At 38.3% G+C, this 24,381-nt stretch overlaps 1 protein-coding gene across 1 annotated transcript in view; it reads left to right on the top strand.

Moving 5' to 3' along the window:
• LOC124785067 (FACT complex subunit spt16) overlaps positions 1-24,381 on the top strand; it is a 145,071-nt gene that overhangs the window by 22,293 nt on the left and 98,397 nt on the right. Inside the window, 3 exon segments of the mRNA XM_047254149.1 lie at positions 5,260-5,412; positions 11,123-11,269; positions 11,425-11,691. Of these exon segments, the coding sequence (XP_047110105.1) occupies positions 5,260-5,412; positions 11,123-11,269; positions 11,425-11,691 (567 nt within the window).

The following is a 24,381-nucleotide window of genomic DNA, read 5'->3' on the forward strand; positions in this document are numbered from 1 at the left end:
TTATCTCTTAATAAAGGGCAATCAATGCAGAAGATAAGAAAGAGGGAGAAAAAAGACAGTATAGTTTATTAAGGGATGCAACCCATTTAAAAGGAGTCATCCCAACTCAGGTAAGGAGAATCTGAGTGTGTTTCCAACTGGTCATGCTCTTTCAATAGTGGTACAGAACTGGTATGAAGTTACATGACAGCTGTTGACAAAAGATATCAAAGAAATTTCAGAAGATTATTCCTGAAAAGCTAAACAAAACTAAGGGTATTTAAGCAAATAAACAGGATAAATGTTACAGTCATTGATGATGCTAATGTATCAGTCAGTTATTTGAATAAGCCTTTGGCACTTATGAGTGAATCAACGCTAAAGAAAAATTCCTCATTTACAGTCTTATGCTAGAAAGAAATTTGGAAAAATTATAACTTCTGAAAACCAAATTAATATCCACTGTTCAAAACTACAGAATTCAAATATTCAAGTTGAGGCAGGAGTGGATCTGAAATCTATTGTAAACTCAAAGTAAAGTTACTTTTTATGAAAATCAGAGTTAGAAAAATGGAACTGTATCTCTTACCAGTGACTTTAACTGTTAATAAAATGCAACAGATGTTTGAAGTTTTGATCTGTATGGCCAGAACAGCTAAGAAATTAGTTATGAAAAAGTTTGTTGTGAGTAGTCTGGATGCCAGGCATTGTAAGATATAATGTTGAAACCAACTGAATGACGCCAGGGAGAAAGAATGTATGTATCAGTTGGTGACAATGGCAATAAAGTTGAAATTCAAGAACATTTTATCTTGAACATCCTTTTTTTTTTGAGAGGTTTATGAAATAAAGTTAATACCTACGACATGCAGTGGGAATTTTTAAGTTCTGTTAACAGAGACCAAAAAACTGTGATGTTTCAGCAAAATTGGGCACACACACAATAGGGTGTCACGTGAATGAATGTAAAGTATGCCAAGGAGTGAATGAGCTTAAAGAAGCATTAATAATCAAATTTAATAGAGAGAAGATTGATCAGCTAACCTATAGATAGTTAACTCGAGTGGTCAAAAATAATCTTGACAGTGATCGCAAGAACACTGAGTTTATTAATGCAAGTTGTGATATTTTGATTTGATGTTTCTTGCATTAGTTACATATCAAGAGAAATTATTTTACCTTAGCTTCCTTCACAGTTTCGTTATAAGAGTATCGTAGTTCTTTAAAATATTGTTATATTTTTAATTTCATTCCTCAAGAGCTCATTTTTTACTTACTTCATTAACATGACATACATGTTGTTTCTATGGAAAAGTACAAATCAAATCAAATTTATTTGGACATCAGTAAAATCAGACAGAGATCAATCTGCAACACCAACAGTGTAATCACCCAATGAATGTACTGTAAACTGGAAATTCCAGGGATTCCGACGATACCCTTGTTAAATTAAAGAGTAAAGCTGGTCAATAAAACACTGAGAGTGACTTGTGGCCGTCCTGATTAAATTAGTTTCAACAATTGCTGTTTCTCCATCAGTCAGTGCCTGCTCCCGCTATCTTTGAAACCATTTTCATTAGAAAGAACAGGTTTTAAACCATATAAAAACTAAATTTGGTTTCCCAATGTGAGCATATATTGCCCTAAGAGTTATAAAATGAAGGTACAGCAGAAATATGCACTTGCTGGCATTCAAATTATGACATTAGTTTGTCTCTGGGAAAAGGAAGATCTAAAGTCCTAATGAATAGAAAGTTAGCTTGAATCAGAAAAAAGGAAAAACCCTTTTTTTAGTTTCAAAAAAGGAAAGGACACAAAGAATCCAATAATACAGACAGCATACTGTATTTTCTGCCTTGGTGTACCAGTCGACCATAAAACTCATCTTTCACTTCGTCTTCATCACCATTTGTAGCTGCCTACACATACTAGAGTGATTTCGAAGAAGTGGGCCTTCATTCTCACAGTGGTTTAGCATGCACTCTTTAAATTGCAGATTGCAAACTGCCATATTGAGAAGCTCATGAGACTACCTCAATTTCAGTGTTCACGTGTACAGTAACATTATTTATGTTTGGTTTATGTTAGATTTCAGTACATTACATTACGTCAGTTTCATTGCACGGTGTTATATTTCACAAATTCTGCTGTGCGTGACAAATGTTGAAGCAGGAAATGGCACACAGTTTTGTATTGCCTTCCTTACAACAAAACTGAGGAGCTAAACACGTCAACACAGAACTGAAACAAGGTGGGAAATCAGTAGTGCAACAGAAGCTGAAACTGTACTTGAAACTTGAATGCAGCTGCCATCTGGTTTCTCCACTGCTAAGCAGTCTTCCAACACAACCACTAGATGGTTCATAGGTCAAACTTACCCAGAAGTCGAGCATAGTGAAGAGTTAATTGGAACGTGATATAGAATGTTTTAGAGAGATGTGAGAAGGCACATGAAAAACTATGTGAGAGAAAGAAATCAAAACAATAAGAAAAACAAAACAGAAATGCTCTTAGGGTAGACTTCATTTTTATCGGTTTCAGTGACAGATGACTCGGTATCCAATGTCAGCAATCAAAGATGTCTTGAAAGATTTGCGTAATTCAAGAGGTCAATCAGAAACACAGCCAGTTAATGAAAATAATGGATTTTTGGAAATGTTGCTTCTTGAGATGTGTAGAGTCATTCAAACTAAAAACAAAGGAGACAACTGAAGATAATTTTGTTTCAGTGGAAACATTGAAAGCTGGAGAAAACTGTTTAAACATGTGTAAAAAAAATTATTTTGCAAAGTATCATTTGCAGTATGTTGAGAGGAAATCAGTTTCACAGTTGTTTGTCTCCACAGGAAAGCTAATGGACAAATGCACCTACAGACTTACTAGCTGCCTCTTTCTAATGTCCAAGATCTTACTTCACATACCACTATTTGCATTAGATACATACATACACACATAAATAGAGAGAGAGAGAGAGAGAGATTGATTTCAGTCAGGAACAAAACGAGCTGGTCTTAGTAGTTGTTATACGACACATTCGCCATCTTGTAAGTAGTGAGTGAAAGTATTGAATTAAACAGTGAGAAGTAGCTACCATAAAGTGCATTAAAACAAGGAGGCCTTGGGTCTGTGAACAGAAATTTGTACCTTTATTTCAGAAGTATTACCCAGCCCTGTTGAGGCACTTGTCCCACTGCGACAAAAGAGTGTATGACTCTCTTGTAAAATTCTTGTGGCTGCGTTATGAACCAGTTCCGAACGTACCACTCTATGGTGTGAATCAATGGCCATCAGAGTCTTCTTTCACTCACTAAAAATGGCGTAATTATGGGGAGACAGGTGTGGATGGCATGGAAGGTGACTGAGGGCTTCTCTTTTGAAAGACTGCAAGAGAACCTTGGCTCTATTTGCTGTATAGGGGCATTGCCTTGTCATTGAACTGAATGATCCCACGGGTGGATATGCCTTGGTTATTTTGATTTAATTGCCTTGTGAAAGGCGGTCACTGTTAGTATTGTTGTGCATTCACTGTTGCCTCATTTTGTAGGAAGTTAATAAGCAGGGAGCAATTTTGGTCAAAGAAGATGATGAGCATAACCTTTCCCACATGTGTGGATGGCCTTGGATTTTTTGAGTGGTGGTAACCCTGCATGCTTTCATTGGAGACGTTGTCGTTCTGACCTCCTGGGTTTGAAGTTATGACACCATGTCTCATCTCCAGTGACCACTTGTGATGGACCCATCCTTAGCATAGAGCTTCAGATGGTCAAGGGAGAGCATTATTCAACATGCTTCCTGTGCTAGTTGAACACTGAGGCACCCATTGTGTGCACATTTGAAATTTCAGTCGGTCCTTAATGATGGCATGAACATGTCCTTCTCTAAATTCAACTTTGTGGCCGTGGCTGCTATCATGAAATGCAATTCTTGAGTTATGGGCATACTCCAGTTGGATAATGGCATCAGTAATGCGGTGTGGTATTCCAGACCATGCATCATTGGCCGACAATATCTGTCCTCTGAATCACTATCAGTCCCTGAATCTTGCAATGGATGTGTAGTCTGTATACCCTTCCCTGTCATTGTTTGATGAATTCCTGTTCCTCGCACTCTTTGCTGTCCAGAAATGCATTACAGATCTTTTTTTATCTCCTTTTGGAGCTTTTAATTTGCTGTTTTCAGCATGACTGAGAGCAGTGGTGCTTGATCAGTTTTCACTTGGGTGTGTGCCTGTGTACCATCTTATTGATTCTGTTTCACTCAACGTACCTTGAGGAATATGTACCAGCTGCTGCTACATCATCATCCACGAGACTTTATCAGCATAATGGGAAGTGAAGAGTAAGACTTGTTCATGCATGTATGTGGATATTACTGTTTTGAGTAAGTATTCCCCAGTTCAAAAGCTGCCCATTTTGCTCACCGTTTGAGATAGTATCAAATGTTATTTCACTTAGGTTTATGACAACAATTGTGATGTTCTGAGTACTAGTTTGACTTAAATTAACTTTTTACATATCACTTCAGTTTGTAATATGGCGAGGCAAAATAATATCAATGTCATCTGGAAATTCCATCCTTCAGGCACGCATTGGAGTAGCAGTATTTCATTTTCCGATATTTTGGTTCTTAACCGTACATCCGTTCAGTCACTGACTCCCCTTGAAGCAACCAAAATATCAGAAAATGAAATGCTGCTATCCTGGATCCATGTTCAAACGGTGATGGAATCTATTATCAGCCAAGAAAACTTCAATAAAAACCTAGGAATTGTTGAAAAAATATTCTCTCTCTCTCTCTCTCTCTCTCTCTCTCTCTCTCTCTCTCTCTCTCTCTCTCTCTCTCTCTCTCTCTCTCTGGAAGGATCCACTACAGCTAATTCAATAATTCAAATCACTCGCCATTTACTCACATGCCAAATAAAAATGAAACTGGAAAATTAGTTGTTCTTTCTTCTCGTTATCTTACAGCAAAAGTATGTAATTGTGTTCTTTATTTAGTTTGTGGAAGGAATCAAGTGTTTGATCTTGATAACTTCTGTAGTCTGTGATTTACAGATTGTAGTTGATATATTTGTGTGACATTATATTCAATTAAAAGCTAAATTTATCAGTTATTTGTCAATCTGAAAATAATCTCCAAATGGTGCCTCCAAAAATTTTGTAGAACTTAATTGGAAAAATACTGCGTAGAGCTAGTATATGTGGTTTGCTTGGTTAATATTTTTTTTATAAATTATCCTGCTGTCAATTCATTACATTTTTCTAATTTATTAATTCTTAGAGTGACGAGGATAAAGCAAATTTTGAGAAGCTAATCAATGCCATAAAAGGTAGTCGAAAAGGAAAGACGCTGGGAGTATTTCCAAAAGAAAACTATCCAGGTCCTTTTATGGATGCATGGAGAAATGCCTTGAAAAAAGAACAGTTTGATACTGTAAGTATTGCTCTAATCAAATTAATTTTTTTCTCTCTCTTGTGTTCACAGATTACTGAAATATTGTTGAGAAGATTGTGTAGTTTTGTTTGTTTGTAAATAGATAAGTGTGTATGAGGGGGAGAGGTAAAGTTCGTATTACAAGCATTTGGTTATCATGTCTTACCCTCATTTGCTTATTTGTCCTTTTATTGTATTGTGTTAAGCAAGCATTGCATTGATTGTCAGAAAGTAACACATTAAGATTTCGTAAGGGCAACTATCCTGGAATCCAGTACCACTTAATAAATTAGAATTAATAGCTTCCAGAGGCAACAAAGATTTGATTTTCAAAATTTCACATTATTATTAACATAACTTAAAAATTTAAAATCCTGTTGTATTCTGCTTATCAAGATGTAAAACACTGTTTTAAAAATTTAACACAATAAGACTACAAATATTACAGTGAGAAACTGTTTGACTTGAGAGAGTAATTGACAGCTCGCAGATACCCAGACTTTGTTCATCCAATATTTGAGAATGAGAGCACTTTGTGACTTGAAACTAACTTTACATGTAATTTCAAACTTTTATGAAACTTCTCTCGCTTACAACCCCCACAAAATGACAGAATCAGAAAAGTGTTAATGCAAACATTTTTGCTGTTCATTTAGGAAAATTTCAGTATCAGACATGTTTAAATGTATTACTTCATTACTACCAACTCTGTTTGCAACACACTTCTCAAATGGTATTCATGTACAGGATGATTCACGAAGATATGCAAATATTTGAATACATTATTTTACGAATAAAACTAAAGAAAAAAAGTTCATGTAAACATGGGTCCACAGATGTTTGGTTTCAGAGTTACGGCTAAAAAAAGATTTTGCTTGAAATTTAGCAACATCGCTAATATGAAGCCATTTCCAAACTGTATGAGATTAAAGTAAAGCACAATTTCCATTTATTTTGTTGGTATTTTTCTGGTGAATCGAATAAAACATATCCCAGATGTGTACCTGTAGTAGTTTTCCAGAACACCCAGAGAAGCAAAGATTATTATACAAGTAAATTTGTTTACTTTCCATTAAGAATGTAGAAACATTTATGTCATTGGTGGCAACCGTTAGTTAAATACTAACTGGCAGTTACACAAATACATTGTATTTACTGATGAGACACAGTTTACTCGAGATGGTATAAATCATTTACATAACGGGCATGCATGGCCTGAAGCAAACCCATATGCAACAGTGCAATGCAATTTCCAGCACCGATTTAGCATAAATGTGTGGTGTGATATAATCAACACACTCTTTATTGGACCATTCATTTTCCCAGGACGTCTAATTGGCAAGACGTACTTACAATTCTTTCAAGAAGAAATGCCCCGCTTGCTTGAAGATGTTCCACTTGCTATGCAATTGCAAATGTATTTTCAACGTGATATTGTGCGTTCACATTTCACCAGCGCCGTTACTACACATTTAAATGAACATTTTCCCCAGAAATGGATTGGTCGTGGTGCTACACGTCTGTGACCACCTAGATTGCCTGATTTAATACCAATAGATTTTTGTGTATGGGGATGGATCAAAGACATAGTTTATGAGGACAGAGTCAATACACGTGAGGCATTACTTGCTTGCATTATGAATGCAATAGACAAAATTGAGAACAACCCTGTGAAACTGAAACAAGCAAAAAAATCTGTTCATACACATGCAGCTAAATGCATTGGACTTTATGGAGACATTTTGAACATTTATTGTGAATGTATTGTGAAACTGTATGTACAATTTCCTTAACACTGAGCTTTTTTTTCTTCTGGTTTAACATGAATTCATGTGTGCTATGGTATTAATAAAAGCAGATTATCTGACACATTCATACAGTTTCAGTTAATGTTATCACCATTATTTTTCCAAAATGATATTCTTTACAACTTCCATTGAAAACTTTGTGCAGTTGTCTGGAATTTAAAGAAACAAATTTGGTCAAGTAGTTAATAAATTGAAAATTTTACAACCTTACTTCTTAACTACTCTGGATGTTCTGGAAAACTACTGCAGTTACACAAATTTTACAACATTACTTCTTAACTACTCTGGATGTTCTGGAAAACTACTGCAGTTACACATCTGGGACATGTTTTATTAGATTCACCGGATCAATAACAACAAAATTAATGGAAATCGTGCTTTACTTTAACCTTGTACAGTTTTTATTAGCCGTAACTCCATAACTAAACATTTGTGGACATATGTTTATATGAACTTTTTTCTTTAGTTTTACTTATAGAATAACATATTAAAATATTTACATATCTTCATGAATCACTCTGTATGCCTTTGAATGTACCTGCAAAATTACATCATTGTATGAAACGCTGTTCAGGATATACAATGTCATAGACATTTAGATGTGTGAAAAATAAGCTTCTGCTAAAAATGGTGCACAGTAAAACTGAATCAGGTATGATTTTTTAATTTACTATTTCTTTAGACTATTAACTATAATTACAATACATTTTGCAAACAGTATCTACATATATCACTGAATGTACCTGCAAAATTAAATCATTGTACAACATACAGTTCAAGAGAGATGACATCATAAACATTGTGATATAAGAAAAAACTTGCTTTTGCTTAAAATGTATTGCAAATTACCCCGACTATATTCATCCAGTGTTTCATAATGAGAGCACTTAGCGACTTTCAACAGACTAAGTATAATTTCAAACCTTTTATATACTTTTTCTTGCGTATGTTCTTAATGTCATATATTTAATACACTAATTCATTTGTAAAGCAATCAGACGTTTGAAGCTGTTATATACTTGGGAATTTGATTCTTTGAAGAGTTAGGGATTTACTGGTTTTACCCTAATCATGTTCACACCTCAAAGGACCTCACTCCATCTTTTGTAAACACATGCTTAATGAATACGAGACCCGTGCTGTTGCAGCACTCCTACTTTTCCATTATTGCAATCCTACACTGTGACTGATTCCTCCCCCCCCCCCCCCCCCTCTTCGCACTCTTTATGTTGCAAGATGGCATTCACATCTATCGCTGTGATGTGAAACCGTAGGAACCATCCTCCCATACAATATTCTACACTCCTTTGCCCCATTGGAATACTTTAAGTGTTTAAAATGTTGTTACATATCTTCTCTCTTTGCCCATGACCCTATCTGTATGAATTCCAGACAGCGACTGCTCAGAGACACAACCCACAACCAACCACCGACTCACTTCAACTGCGGTGAGCATCATCCCGCTCATTCACCATTTTGCCCTGATACAAAGAATGGAAGGAAAAAATCTTACAATATAGGACTACTTCTGATATTTCAAAGCCAAAAATAAGTAAAAATGCTTGGTCTTGGCCCACTTGACAACTAAGTATCAGTGATATGATTAAGGTTCTGTTGTAGTGAGGGTAAGTGCGCTCTTGCCTCTGTCAGTGTTAGTCATTAGCGGCCATCCTGATACACCCATTCATGTTTTGTGTGTGTGTGTGTGTGTGGGGGGGGGGGGGGGGGGGGGGACTCAGACTCTTCCACTGCCCTGTTGTCAAAGTCCAGCCAGCAGCTAAAGGAAGTACAGGCTGAGTGGCACAGAGCTACCTGTTTACTGTATATTCCAGACTGTCGACCCAGACAATCCCTACGTAAAACTAAGCCGAACACAAGAAAGTATCCAAAGTCAAAACAAAAAATACAGTGTCTTTTGTCATGCCTCCTACTGCCTCCCTTCTTTCTCCACCATTGCCAAACTTTTGCTTGTTGACACCTTTTCTCCTCAAAAGATGGTGCAAGCAGTAACTGAAATCTTATCTATTCTTTTGACTTCTTTTGGTCACTCACAGTGAGCCATATAGATGTCCTGCAATGAAATTTTAAAGCTACTATCACTTCATGCAGCAGTATGTATTGTTTTTCGGGACACGCTGTTCCCTTAAACCCATATCCTCTCCTTTCCAATTATTCTGTACTGTTGACCTCGAAGAGCATCAGACAAATTCTGTTTGTTGGTACTTGTGTAGGTCTTCAGTGAACAAGTACTTTCCGAATTCATGTAGGGGGTGTGGTTGTTTACATTTGGTTCTCTCCTGATGTTTATCCTGTGTGACACATGTGCCCCTCCTGGTAGGGAGAGGGCATACTATGAGATAATTATCTTGCTTAGTCAGCTGGCTTTGCCTTTCCTCTTAATGAAACAGTCGTGCTCCAACTTCAAGCTATAAGTGGTAAGTATCGGTGTTCCCATACACTTCTATGCTGTGATCTATAACGACTGATTAACAGTGGTCCCGAACACTTTAACATGATGCACGGAACTTATTAGGCCATTAATTTCTGTGTGTAGCCTCAGCTTTTTTTTCTGTCCAGTGTAGAGTACACATTTATCTCTGAGGTAGTGATTACTTTCTGACTGTTGTCACCTTGTCAGGTAGACATCCAGCAGAATGTTGTTCATGATGTGCTCTCAAGAAAGCTGGATGGTACATTTTTAACACAACTCTTAACTTTTGGTGCTACCCCCAAGGAACTATTAATGACATCCTGTGGGGTATGTCTGTCACAGTACTAGAGGCCACAGAGTTGATGATTCTGTTTTCCTTGGGATCCAAAAACTCATGAGAGGTGGACAAAATGTTGCTATGGCTGTTTTAAGATTGCGGATGAGTGCTACAGCATCATAATGTCACCCATCAGTTGCTGTAACACTTTTAAAAAAAATTATGCGCAAGTGTTTTTTTGCAGTGTCACAAGAAGGAATGCTAGTAATGATACATATGTCATAAGCATGCATTGTCCTTTATAAGTATGGGCCAAGTTGCACTGTATTTCTCTCCGATATCTGTCGAATGGTGCCCTGAATCTCTGTGGAAGGCGCTGTTCGCATTTATTTTATTGTTTGTGTTGAGCACTTCGATAAACCTCTACATCTGACAACTGCCACCATAGCCACCACCAAAATTCAAAAAATGCGTTACTGTTAGTTTATGAAGTATGTATCCCACCATTTACAGTTTCCTGCAATGTAGACCATTTTTAAAAGTCCATAAAGTGTAAAATAGGGATTTTTCTGTAGTAATGAGTAAGAGGAGAGAGAAATGATAACTGTTTAAATATAATACTATAACACCATAGTAAAAGGTTTTAAATGAGAAGCTTCCTCTTGCTATACAGTCTTAAGTGGGTGCACTTCATTTATTTCCTTCCATCCCTTGTTACCAGGTAGAATTTTAGAGGTGGTCCAAAGAAGAGTGATGCATTTCATCATTAGTTGATTTAGTAGGTGTCAAAGTGTTCTCATCAAACTCTTAGTGGTAGAGACTGCATTGTGCATAATGGAGAGGTTTACTGTCAAAATTTTGAGTGTGTACATTCCAGGCAGATTCCAGCAACATACTTCTGCATCACAAATGTATATGATGAAATGTGCAAGGTGTTTGAAAGAAATTCGAACTTACACAGTGACATTCTTTCCATACACCCTTCTGAAGGGTGGAAAGTAGTTGTGCTACTTGAAATACTCTGCCTACTCACCTTAAGATGGTTTGCAGGGTATAGATGTACAAATCTCAAAATTTGTTGTATTTCTTTTCCTCGTTATCATAATTTTGTGCTGTTCATCTATATATATCAAGTATATATTTGCCATGGAGGAATAAAAATTGTTATTTTAGAAATTTCTAATCATTTTGCAGGTTGATGTCAGTGCTGCAGTGGCATATATAATGGCTCCAAAGGAAGACTCAGAACTAGTTACCATGAAGAAAGCTTGTCTTGTGTCAGTTGATGTTTTCAATAAGTACCTGAAAGATCAAATTATGGAAATCATTGATGCTGACAAGGTTTGTATATGCATGATATTTATTGGAATGTCTTTTATCTTATCATTGACTGCAGTAAATGATATATGTCTGTCAAATGAGTATTGGTATATGATTTTTCGAAAGTCTTAACAATTGTAGAGAGATATTACTATTGTATTCCTCTTTTCTTTCAGAAAGTGAAGCATTCAAAACTTGCTGAGGGTGTGGAAGCAGCAATTACAGACAAGAAGTATGTCACTGGTGTCGACACTAGTCAAGTGGATATGTGCTATCCTGCCATTATTCAGAGTGGTGGCAATTACAACCTGAAGTTCAGTGTTGTCAGTGATAAAAACACACTGCATTTTGGTGCAATTGTTTGTTCCTTGGGAGCACGGTATCGCAGTTACTGTTCAAATATTGTGCGGACTTTGCTTGTCAATCCAAGTGAAACTGTACAGGTATGTTCTACTGTAGGCGTGAATGTTGAAAGTAGAAATGACAGAATGTTTTCATAATCTGTAAATGTTAATTTTAGTGCAGAACAGTTCAAATAGATACATTTCCTTTATTGACTTTAGTCAGTACCAACAGATATGGAGGAGAAGTTCCTTTTTCTAGATTTTAAGCAAACTGTGTGAAATTGAACCAGTAGTAGAAGAGAGAACAGACTGGATGACTGACTGTGAGAGGTACCAGCAGAATCATAAAAGAACCTGAGAATACAACAGTGTAATTTCAAATTCTAAGAGCATTTACAATGCTGACAGTGGGAAAGCTACTCAACCATTATTGATAAATATGATGGTGTTGTGAGAAAACAATGGTGTGGCCATTAAAATGTAAATAGAAGAAAAAGTTAGTGAGGTTTGTAGATGGTTATCTTAAATACGTAAAATTAAAAATAATGTATTTACTTAGTGGAAAACCCAAGAGGATAGTTGGAACATAAAGCATGAAATGGAAAAAAGGAGACAATGAAGGAGTAAACTGTACTTTTTAAGGTATGACTTCCTTCAACCTGAATGATGCTTTACATGGATTTAGTGGGCAAGGCCTGACTGAAGATAATGTGTGGTTGCTCCCCTGCAACCTTTGAACTGTTCAACGAGTAAGCTATGAGAGGCTGAATGGTGGATGTGTAGCAGTTGGGTGAAGAAGTAGATACTTTAACCTAAATAGTCCTTAAATATAATTTCTTAAATATTTTGTCATCATTAGGTATTAAAACACAGAAACAGATTTTACAATAATTACACGTGTAGTTTAGTCACAATAGGCCTTTCTACTGGAAGGATTGCAGGATAATATGACAACATTTTCAACCAATTTTACAACACAATAGAATTTGCATGGAAAGACATAAAACATGATACGTGGAGAGCTATATCGCACTTGAGGCATTTTTAATGGTAGTTTTCTTCTTCCACATTCTGCATTGCAGTTTTTTTATCCTGTATTGGTGAGTCACAAATACAATCTTCTTTTGCATCATAACATATTCAGTTTTATTTGCTTTGTTATGTTGTCCTCTACTTTGGGCAATCCTCTTATTTTCTTCAGGTATGGTGCCTAAATGTGAGATCATTCATTGGCCTCTCATTACATGTGTACAGATTCCAAGCATTCTGTTCAGCAACACCGCTTAGATGTACTGTTATAGGAAAATACCCCTTTTTTCCTCTTATGAATATTCTTTATAAGGATATACTTTGATCTGTGTGATCTACTCCAATATAATTATTATATGCTTGGAACAGCCTTGGTTGAGGCACTGCAACTTTGTTTCTTCTCCCTGGAGAATCGGCCTACTTGTCTCCATGGCAGAGCTTGGTCATATTGGCAACCAGAGTAACAACATTGTTATGATTCCAGATGAAGATTGATATTCGTAAAGAAAAACAAAAATAATTAACATGTAGATTTATTTCCATGTCTGGGTGGATTTTTACCAGTATTTTTATTTGAACAGGACTCATGTGTTCCTCTTTCCTCCTCCTTGATTTTTTTTCTGGTGGAGACAAAATGCAGCTTTTAAGTATTCTGTCCTGACAGATTGTTCCTGAAGCTTCAGTGCCTCTTTTCTTGAGATCTTAAAGAAGCCGAATATTGGTAAACAGTTGTCATAGAAAAATCAGTATGGAACATTTTGCAGCAGGTGATAGGCATATGTAAAATATAACTCCATACAGCAGATCCTTGCCCTCATACTTTTTGATGCAGGTTCCAGCTTCCTAATAAGGTTCCAAACATATTAGATTTTACTGATATAACGAAAGTATGATCAAAGAAGCAGAAACGGAAACAGATGTCAAAAGCCAATTTTAGCAGAAGCGGATGCAGAAGTAGAGGTGCAAATATTAAGGGAAAAAAATTACAATTCTTTTCAAAATTTATCATTGTCATATGATATTTAATAAAATGTAGTTTTGCTTCTTTTTCGCAATGCAGTCTGTTTCAGTGTTCTTTGCACTAGGGCTATTCAGAAAGTAGGGAAAGTTTGACATTAAAAAAAAAACTATGTACAAGAAATACATTTTGTTATATCCATATGAAAGAGTGACTGACATACTACTTTTCCACATAGTCACCGAACACATTGAGGCATTTATCATAACGGTGGACAAGATTTGAAATACCTTCGTCGTAAAATTCTGTCGCCTGAGACTTCAGCCAGTGAGTCATCCCCACCTGGAGTTCGTTATAATCATCAAAGCGCTGCGTTACAAGCCAGTTCTTGATCTTGGGAAACAAGTGAAAGTCACTTGGTGCAAGATTGGGGCTGAGAGAAAATTTCCCATTCGAATGAATTAAGAAGTTCTTTAGTTCGGTTTGCCATGTGAGGTTGGGCATTGTCGTGCAAAAACAAAATTTTGGATGTCAGCATTCCTCGGCGTTTGTTTTGAACAGCTCTTCTAAGGCTGTGCAAAGTTTGACAGTTGTTGTTGTTGTTGTTGTTGTTGTGGTCTTCAGTCCTGAGACTGGTTTGACGCAGCTCTCCATGCTACTCTATCCTGTGCAAGCTTTTTCATCTCCCAGTACCTACTGCAACCTACATCCTTCTGAATCTGCTTAGTGTATTCATCTCTTGATCTCCCTCTACGATTTTTACCCTCCACGCTGCCCTCCAATACTAAATTGGTGATCCCTTGATGCCTCAGAACATGTCCTACCAACCGATCCCTTCTTCTGGTCAAGTTGTGCCACAAACTTCTCTTCTCCCCAATCCTATTCAATACTTCCTCATTAGTTATGTGATCTACCCATCTAATCTGCAGCATTCTTCTGTAGCACCACATTTCGAAAGCTTCTATTCTCTTCTTGTCCAAACTATTTATCGTCCATGTTTCACTTCCATACATGGCTACACTCCATACGAATACTTTCAGAAATGACTTCCTGACACTTAAATCTATACTCGATGTTAACAAATTTCTCTTCTTCATAAACGCTTTCCTTGCCATTGCCAGACTACATTTTATATCCTCTCTACTTCGACCATCATCAGTTATTTTGCTCCCCAAATAGCAAAACTCCTTTACTACTTTAAGTGCCTCATTTCCTAATCTAATTCCCTCAGCATCACCCGACTTAATTAGACTACATTCCATTATCCTTGTTTTGCTTTTGTTGATGTTCATCTTATATCCTCCTTTCAAGACACTGTCCATTCCATTCAACTGCTCTTCCAAGTCCTTTGCTGTCTCTGACAGAATTACAATGTCATCGGCGAACCTCAAAGTTTTTATTTCTTCTCCATGAATTTTAATACCTACTCCGAATTTTTCTTTTGTTTCCTTTACTGCTTGCTCAATATACAGATTGAACAACATCGGGGAGAGGCTACAACCCTGTCTTACTCCCTTCCCAACCACTGCTTCCCTTTCATGTCCCTCGACTCTTATAACTGCCATCTGGTTTCTGTACAAATTGTAAATAGCCTTTCGCTCCCTGTATTTTACCCCTGCCACCTTTAGAATTTGAAAGAGAGTATTCCAGTCAACATTGTCAAAAGCTTTCTCTAAGTCTACAAATGCTAGAAACGTAGGTTTGCCTTTCCTTAATCTTTCTTCTAAGATAAGTCGTAAGGTCAGTATTGCCTCACGTGTTCCAGTGTTTCTACGGAATCCAAACTGATCTTCCCCGAGGTTGGCTTCTACTAGTTTTTCCATTCGTCTGTAAAGAATCCGTGTTAGTATTTTGCAGCTGTGACTTATTAAGCTGATAGTTCGGTAATTTTCACATCTGTCAACACCTGCTTTCTTTGGGATTGGAATTATTATATTCTTCTTGAAGTCTGAGGGTATTTCGCCTGTTTCGTACATCTTGCTCACCAGATGGTAGAGTTTTGTCAGGACTGGCTCTCCCACAGCCGTCAGTAGTTCCAATGGAATATTGTCTACTCCGGGGGCCTTGTTTCGACTCAGGTCTTTCAGTGCTCTGTCAAACTCTTCACGCAGTATCATATCTCCCATTTCATCTTCATATACATCCTCTTCCATTTCCATAATATTGTCCTCAAGTACATCGCTCTTGTATAGACCCTCTATATACTCCTTCCACCTTTCTGCTTTCCCTTCTTTGCTTAGAACTGGGTTTCCATCTGAGCTCTTGATATTCATACAAGTCGTTCTCTTATCTCCAAAGGCCTCTTTAATTTTCCTGTAGGCGGTATCTATCTTACCCCTAGTGAGATAGGCCTCTACATCCTTACATTTGTCCTCTAGCCATCCCTGCTTAGCCATTTTGCAATTCCTGTCGATCTCATTTTTGAGACGTTTGTATTCCTTTTTGCCTGTTTCACTTACTGGATTTTTATATTTTCTCCTTTCATCAATTAAATTCAATATTTCTTCTGTTACCCAAGGATTTCTACTAACCCTCTTCTTTTTACCTACTTGATCGTCTGCTGCCTTCACTACTTCATCCCTCAGAGCTACCCATTCTTCTTCTACTGTATTTCTTTCCCCCATTCCTTTCAATTGTTCCCTTATGCTCTCCCTGAAACTCTGTACAACCTCTGGTTCTTTCGGTTTATCCAGGTCCCATCTCCTTAAATTCCCACCTTTTTGCAGTTTCTTCAGTTTTAATCTACAGGTCATAACCAATAGATTGTGGTCAGAGTCCACATCTGCCCCTGGAAATGTCTTACAATTTAAAACCTGGTTCCTAAATCTCTGTCTTACCATTATATAATCTATCTGATACCTTTTAGTATCTCCAGGGTTCTTCCATGTATACAACCTTCTTTCATGATTCTTAAACCAAGTGATAGTTATGATTATGTTGTGCTCTGTGCAAAATTCGACCAGGCGGCTTCCTCTTTCATTTCTGTCCCCCAATCCATATTCACCTACTACGTTTCCTTCTCTCCCTTTTCCTACACTCGAATTCCAGTCACCCATGACTATTAAATTTTCGTCTCCCTTCACAATCTGAATAATTTCTTTTATTTCATCATACATTTCTTCAATTTCTTCGTCATCTGCAGAGCTAGTTGGCATATAAACTTGTACTACTGTAGTAGGCGTGGGCTTCGCATCTATCTTGGCCACAATAATGCGTTCACTGTGCTGTTTGTAGTAGCTTACCCGCATTCCTATTTTCCTATTCATTATTAAACCTACTCCTGCATTACCCCTATTTGATTTTGTGTTTATAACCCTGTAGTCACCTGACCAGAAGTCTTGTTCCTCCTGCCACCGAACTTCACTAATTCCCACTATATCTAACTTCAACCTATCCATTTCCCTTTTTAAATTTTCTAACCTACCTGCCCGATTAAGGGATCTGACATTCCACGCTCCGATCCGTAGAACGCCAGTTTTCTTTCTCCTGATAACGACATCCTCTTGAGTAGTCCCCACCCGGAGATCCGAATGGGGGACTATTTTACCTCCGGAATATTTTACCCAAGAGGACGCCATCATCATGTAATCATACAGTAAAGCTGCATGCCCTCGGGAAAAATTACGGCTGTAGTTTCCTCTTGCTTTCAGCCGTTCGCAGTACCAGCACAGCAAGGCAGTTTTGGTTATTGTTACAAGGCCAGATCAGTCAATCATCCAGACTGTTGCCCTTGCAACTACTGAAAAGGCTGCTGCCCCTCTTCAGGAACCACACGTTTGTCTGGCCTCTCAACAGATACCCCTCCGTTGTGGTTGCACCTACGGTACGGCTATCTGTATCGCTGAGGCACGCAAGCCTCCCCACCAACGGCAAGGTCCATGGTTCGTGGGGGGGGGGGAGTTTGACAGTACTGGATAGAATTTATGGTTGCTCCACATTCGAGAAAATCAATAAGAAGCACACCTTGCCTATCCCAAAACACTGTTGCCATCAACTTCCTTGCTGACAAGGTTTGCAAACATTTTCTTGGTTTTTGGGAGGGATCTTGTGTGCCCCCACTCCATGGACTGTAATTTTGTCTCGCAATTGACTTGTTTCAACCAAGTCTCGTCACCGGCTATGATTCAATCCAGTAATGAATCACCATGTTTGTGGTGGGACTTGTTTCACCCAAGTCTCATCACTGGCTACGATTCAATCCAGTAATGAATCACCATGTTTGTGGTAGGCCTCCGGAAATGTCAACGTTTGCCCCCATTCGCTGTTCTTTATGGTGCCCTGTAAGCATTTTGGGCACCCATCATGCACAAAATTTGTGGTAGCCTAGCTTTTGAGTGACAATTTCAAACAACAAAGTCCGTGAAACTTCTGAAAAGAAAGTGAAAGCTCCGCTATTGAAGCGACTGATTCATGAATCGTTTCATCAACTTTAGTGACAAGATTGTCAGTCACAATGCTCAGGCGTCCACTCTTCTCACTATCATGAACGTTGGTTCGGCCAGTTTTAAACCGAATGCACCATTTCTAGACAGAACATTCACTCGTTATGTTGTTTCTGTACACTTCGCACAGTTCACGATACATTTTTATGAGTTTTAGGTTTTTTGCCAGCAAAAACCGTATCGCAGACCGGATCTCTCAACTGGTGGGATTTTTGATTGCAGCGCACGTTTCAAATTGGAATATCGAAAAAACCAGACATGCAGAGATGTTCCTGTTGTCATGGATGGATGCCAACTGAGCTGCCGAGCACACACATACGGCACGCGCCTAGCGGCCCGCGCCTAGCGGCATCAGACAGAAACGTTCCCTACTTTCTGAATAGCACTTGTATATGAGGCCAACTCCACTGAAAAATTGTTCACTGGCTATGCTACTGGGAGGAGCTGATAAATACTAAAGAGTTAGTGACAGTAGATAGTAGTACTTGTGTCCACTTGATTTCCACCACATTAGTGGATAATCTAGTAGAGAAAGCTTTTTTTATTCCTTTTTGTACTCCAGTAGGTTTGATTGTAACATCACCCCAGATTGTCATTTTCGTTAGTTGTAGCCGGGTCTTGCTAACATTCATTCATATGTAACATGAATTCTAATGTTTGTAACGCTGTTTGTAATTGAGATTCTGTGATTAGGGCACAACTTGTTGAAGGCCAATTTGCAGTTCCAAATCAGCACCTTTTCTAGCTAGTAGATATGCAGTCATCTTGAGGTGAGTTTGGACCTCTGGCTTTCATCATCAGATTATATATTTGGGGCACAGCTTGCTCTGTGATGATGCTGTTGAAAAATTTTGAGTTTTATTGCAGATCAAAATAAGTCACAATTGTGTACTTACCATTTTTGGTCAGTTCTCGGAATCTCATGCTTGAATTCATCGTGTAATTTTCTCGTAAACTTTTATAATTGTTCTGAAATATCAGTTTTTATGTCGTCTTACTGTAAAGTGCTCACACTTACTTGAATTAGCTATATGACTGATGAAATGCTCGCTTGAGAACTGCTTAAGTTTCTAGGAATTTGTTTGAATGGTTTCATCATTTCTACAGTTTTTTTCAACATTTATCCAGTCTTTAAGTGGATATAATCATGATTGCATTTGAACATGAGCATAAAATTAGCAAATCCTTGAGCTTTGAAAATCATTCCATCATATAAAATTTGCTATTCCAGCTGGAAATAGAAGAAATTAAATTAACAGATATGGTTTTCATAAAAACAAAACACATGATATTTACTCTACAGATATAACATAAAACTGAAATTCATTTATATATATTTAACAATATTTAACATGTTGGGCAGTCTTGAATGATAGATATAGCAGATTGATCAAGGCATTCCCTTTGAATTTTTGCCAGCTCGGTTTGTATGACAGAGATGATTGAAATGGATTGCAATTTTTTTCAGTTTAGCAGTAAGTTGAAGGAGCCACTCCTACGATTCCACAGCAGCTCAATCAAACTCAGACAATTGCAAAACTTCAGTTATGTTATATCCATGATCAAAAACAATACAATGCACTTCTTGGTGATTTATATCCTATTCTTGAAGTATCATTTCCAATTTTGTCAATATTAGATCACTTGTATGACACCCAGTCGTGACTAAAAGTTTCAAAACTGTAGACATCCTATGAAAATTTTTTGAAGTACCAAGACAAGTCAAACTTAGTAATGAAATTACAGAATATAGGTCAGACCATTTGACATATGTCAGCTGTGAAAGATATTTTTCAAATTCTTCAAGTAAATTTTTTATTTTTCGTGCCATCTTATTGTACCTGTTATCGCACAAATACAAAATTAAAAAAAATAATAATAAAAAAATTCCACGACCTTTCAACTTATTGTTTGGAAGAGCAGCATTCATTACACTGTGGAAGCCAGTACCCATGACAATAAATGATAAGTTCAGGAGGGCAATCATTTCAGCAATCACACGATCCATTTGCTGAGACCTTAGGTGCGAGGAATCCCGATAATAATTTACTAGCAGACTTTGTTGCAGTGTAAATTGTTGTTTAGTGTCTTTGGCCTGAGTAAAAGAAACCTATAACAACAACACAATAAAAATAGTAAAATGCCCCAAGAAATAAAATACATAAAAAGTAATATAAAAATAAAATTCCAAGTTGTTAAGTAGAGCATGTCAGTAATTTGCAGCATGCCCAGATAAAGCAACAGTTGTAAAAGAAATATTTCTGAACCAGTTTATAAATCATGCTGCAGTTTCTCAGTAGGGTGTTAATTTGTTAATATTGGATTTTATTCCTCATATTGCATGCTAGTTTTTGGTAACTTATTTAACATCATTAGTGTTTAATTGAGAACTGATGATGGTAAAGAAGTTACCGTCACCTGGAATCCAATATAGAGAATAAAATGCAATAAATAAATTAACATTCGACTGAGTAAGTGCAGTGTGATTTGTGATATAAACAGTTACATAAGTAGCATTACTTGTCTACAGAAAAATTGAAGGTAAAATTCTTAGAAACATTTTTATATAAAGTGCAATAACTCTTTTTAAAGTGCTCACCTCAGATTGGATGAGGGGCAGGGACATAAAACCAGTTTTAATTTCGTGCCTTGCTACCAACATACTCTTGTGTTCAGCTCATGTACCACAGTGGTATGTTTATTCTGTGCCACAGACTGTTATATGCTGACATCATTGTCACTGCATAGTAATTCAATAAACGCAACAATTGCTATGGCCACGTGTCTGCTTGCTACACACTCCACCCAACGAATTCCCATGTGCACAGCAGCAGGCTCATTGACCCAGTATGCACGCGCTTCAATGACCTCGTCATGTTGAAAGTTCTGATAAACTTCCGATGTAAAAGTGTTCGGAACTTCCCCAGTTGCAGAAGTGGAAGCAGAGGTCTGCCACGTCACTATTAGGTATCCATATCCGGCACCTACATACCAGAACATATATCCACATTGAATTATTTGTTGTGAAATATATTACATTATGAATATGTTTGAAATTATTTGAACATAATGCACTCTTTTAAAAGTGAGTTATTTACCTTTATGAACTGTTTGCATCCATGCCATCCAAAATATAGCACCAATGACTAATCAGTTGAATCATGTCACTCATGCGGTGCCAGTGTTATGAAACTCTTATTGAGCATGGATAAGAATCTTATGCTTTTTGCAGATCTATTATTTTGATCCAGTTTATCATTGATGTAAACATGAAGATTGTTCAGTTCATTCTCTTGATGTGGCACTCGAGACAAGTTCATTATGGCTGTCAATTTCTTCTTACCAGTACATCTTTCTCCCCAGGACCACAATGTACCCACTGGGAGGAGGACTACTAAGAAAATCCGCATTTCATTTTCAGTGCAGTCTCCGAATATCTCCCTCACCCCCCCCCCCCCCCCCCCCCCACTTTTCCCCCAAGGGACCCACAGCTCCCCTCCTTGGTGTCCTTATTTGCGTCAGCCCGGCTATCCTCTTGACTTTGTTTTATCTTGCAGTTTTGGTTTGCTTGCTTTTCCCCCTCCTTTTTGGCTTTTCTGTTTTGGTACCCTTAGGGGTTTGACCTCCATTTCTAAATTTGTAATCTGTATTGTTAGCCGGATGGGGAAGAACTCCCTCCTTACATCTATGGTGTGGGTTGCTCTCCTCCTCCTCCTCCTCCTCCTCCTTCTCCTTTCCCTCTCCCTTTACCCCTTTCTCCACCACAGCCCTTTCGCCTCCTTGCCAGGTCACAAGCTTGGTAGCCAGTCCGTATGGTGGGTCTGTTACGTACTCATATCGTTGAGCCCCCAACACCACATGGATCACATTGCTGGTCGCGAGAGTCCAGGTTAGACATAAAGAAACCGAAGGGAAGTCATGTCACCGGGTCATGGTCAGCACTGACGAGGATGGGATGACATCCATAGAAGCTGGGTCTGATTCGCAGAGAGCAGGAGGGAGGGAGGAGATGTTATCAGTAAGGGAATAGGTGGGACTGCAATTGCAACGGATATTACAGTCACCTGCCAGAACACCAATGTCTTTCCTCTTACTCTGCAATCTGTCTTGCTCTTCAAGAAATGTGCTTCAGTGATGATCACTCTTCAACATTTCTTGGTTATCGAGCATTCTGTTGGAACCGTGCCGCCACCAAGATAGCATCTGGAGGGATCTGAACTTTGGCTCACACAATTCTCATTAGTGACTGAATCCCCGTTTGTACCAACCTGGAAGCAATAGCGGTATGAGTGCGAACGCCTAGCAGTCACCATTTGCAATGTCTACCTCTCTCCAGGTAGGCCACTTCCTTATGTTGAACTGCCTACCTTAATACAGCAACTCCCATCCCTGCATCCCATCCTCGGGGACTTCAGTGCGCATCACTGTCTGTGGGGGAGTGCTGTTTTGATGGGTAGGAGCTTCCTAATTGACCAGCTTATTACAGACTTTGATCTGTGTCTCCTCAGTGACAGCTCCCGCTCCCACTTCAGTGCTGCTCATGGCACCTTTCCTGCTATTGATTTTTGATCTTCTCCCCTGCTCTTGTGGCTTCAGTACATTAGCCATCCCATGATGATCTTTGTAACAATGACCATTTTCCAGTGATTCCATTGTTCCCCCTGCCATCATCAGGTAAACAGCCCCCCCATGTTGGGCATTCCGCAGAGGCAGTTGGCCTTTATGTATATGACTGCTGTGCACTTTTGACACCTCTCTGTCGGATTGTTTTGATGCAGTCATGCAAGACATCTCTGACACTATTCTTCATGCTGCTGGCACTGCTATCCCCCTATCCACAGATTGCCTTTGTTGCCTGGCCCTGTGGTGGACAAAGGACATAGCAGTCGCTATCCAGGACCACCGATGGGCGTTCCAATGATTTAAATGACACCCTTCACAGACCAACCTTATCGCTTTTAAGCATCTCCATGCTAAGGCTCACTGCCTTATTAAGCAGAGTATAAAGGAATGCTGGGAATGCCATGGGGACATAATGCCTCTTCATCCCAGGTTTGGTCCAAGCTCCATAGCCTTCCGGGCTGTCAGAGGCAATCAACTGTCCATGGTCTTATCCTTCAGAGTTTACTGAACCATCAGTCCTTGCAGAACACCTAGTGACACACTTTGCATCAGCATTGGTGTCCTCTTCGTAACGTGCTACCTCTCTCTGGCAGAAACGATGAGTTGAGAAAACAGCTCTTGCAGTTTTTGGAATTGGGTGGATTATATTTTTTCGAAAGTCAGATTATATGTCACCAGACTCGTACATTCAACACACCAACGTGAATAGTCATTTTGTTGCCACTTCCCCCAATGATTTTAGATATTCTGATGGAATGTTATCTACACCTTCTGCCTTATTTGTTCTTAAGTTCTCCAAAGCTCTCCTAAATTCTGATTCCAGTAATGGATCCCCTCTCTCCTCTAAACAGACTCCTGTTTCTTCTTCTGTCACATCAGACAAATCTTCCCCCTCATACAGACCTTCAGTGTAAGCTTTCTACCTATCAGCTCCCTCCTCCACATTTAATGGTGGAATTCCCGTTGCACTCTTAAATGCTACCACCCTTCCTTTTAATTTCGCCGAAGGTCATTCTGACTTTCCTATTTGCTGAGTCAGTATTTGCTGAGTCAGTCCTGCTGACAAGCATTTCTTTTTCGATGTCTTCACATATTTCATTCAGCCATTTCGTCGTAGCTACCCTGCACTTTCCATTTATTTTATTCTTCAGTGATTTTGTATTTCTGATTCCTGAATTTCCCTGAACATTTTTTGTACTTCCTTCTTTCATTGATCAACTGAAGTATTTTCTTCTGTTACCAGTGGTTTCTTCGTAGTTACCACCTTCGTTGTACCTATGTTTTTCTTTCCAACTTCTGTGATTGCCATTTTTAGAGATGTCCATTCCTCTTCAACTTCACTGCCTACTGAGCTATTTGTCACTGCTCTGTCTACAGCCTTCAAGTGTGTCTCGTCATTCCTTCGTAATTCTATATCCCATTTCTTTGCATATTGATTCTTCCTGACTAATCTCTTAAACTTCAACCTGCTTTTCATCACTACTAAATTGTGATCAGAGTTAATATCTGCTCCTGCATAAGCCGTACAATCCAGTATCTGATTTCGGAATCTGTGCCCGATTATGATGTAATTGAACTGAAATCTTCCCATATCACTTGTCTTTTTTCCAGTATATCTTGTCCTCATGAGATTCTTGAACAGAGTATTTGCTATTGCTAGCTGAAATGTATTACAGAACTCACCTTTCTCCTCTTGCATTCCTTGTTCCAAGCCCATATTCTCCTGTACCTTTTCTG

This window comes from Schistocerca piceifrons, chromosome 1 (genome assembly GCF_021461385.2).
Source record: "Schistocerca piceifrons isolate TAMUIC-IGC-003096 chromosome 1, iqSchPice1.1, whole genome shotgun sequence".
Taxonomy (NCBI): domain Eukaryota; kingdom Metazoa; phylum Arthropoda; class Insecta; order Orthoptera; family Acrididae; genus Schistocerca; species Schistocerca piceifrons.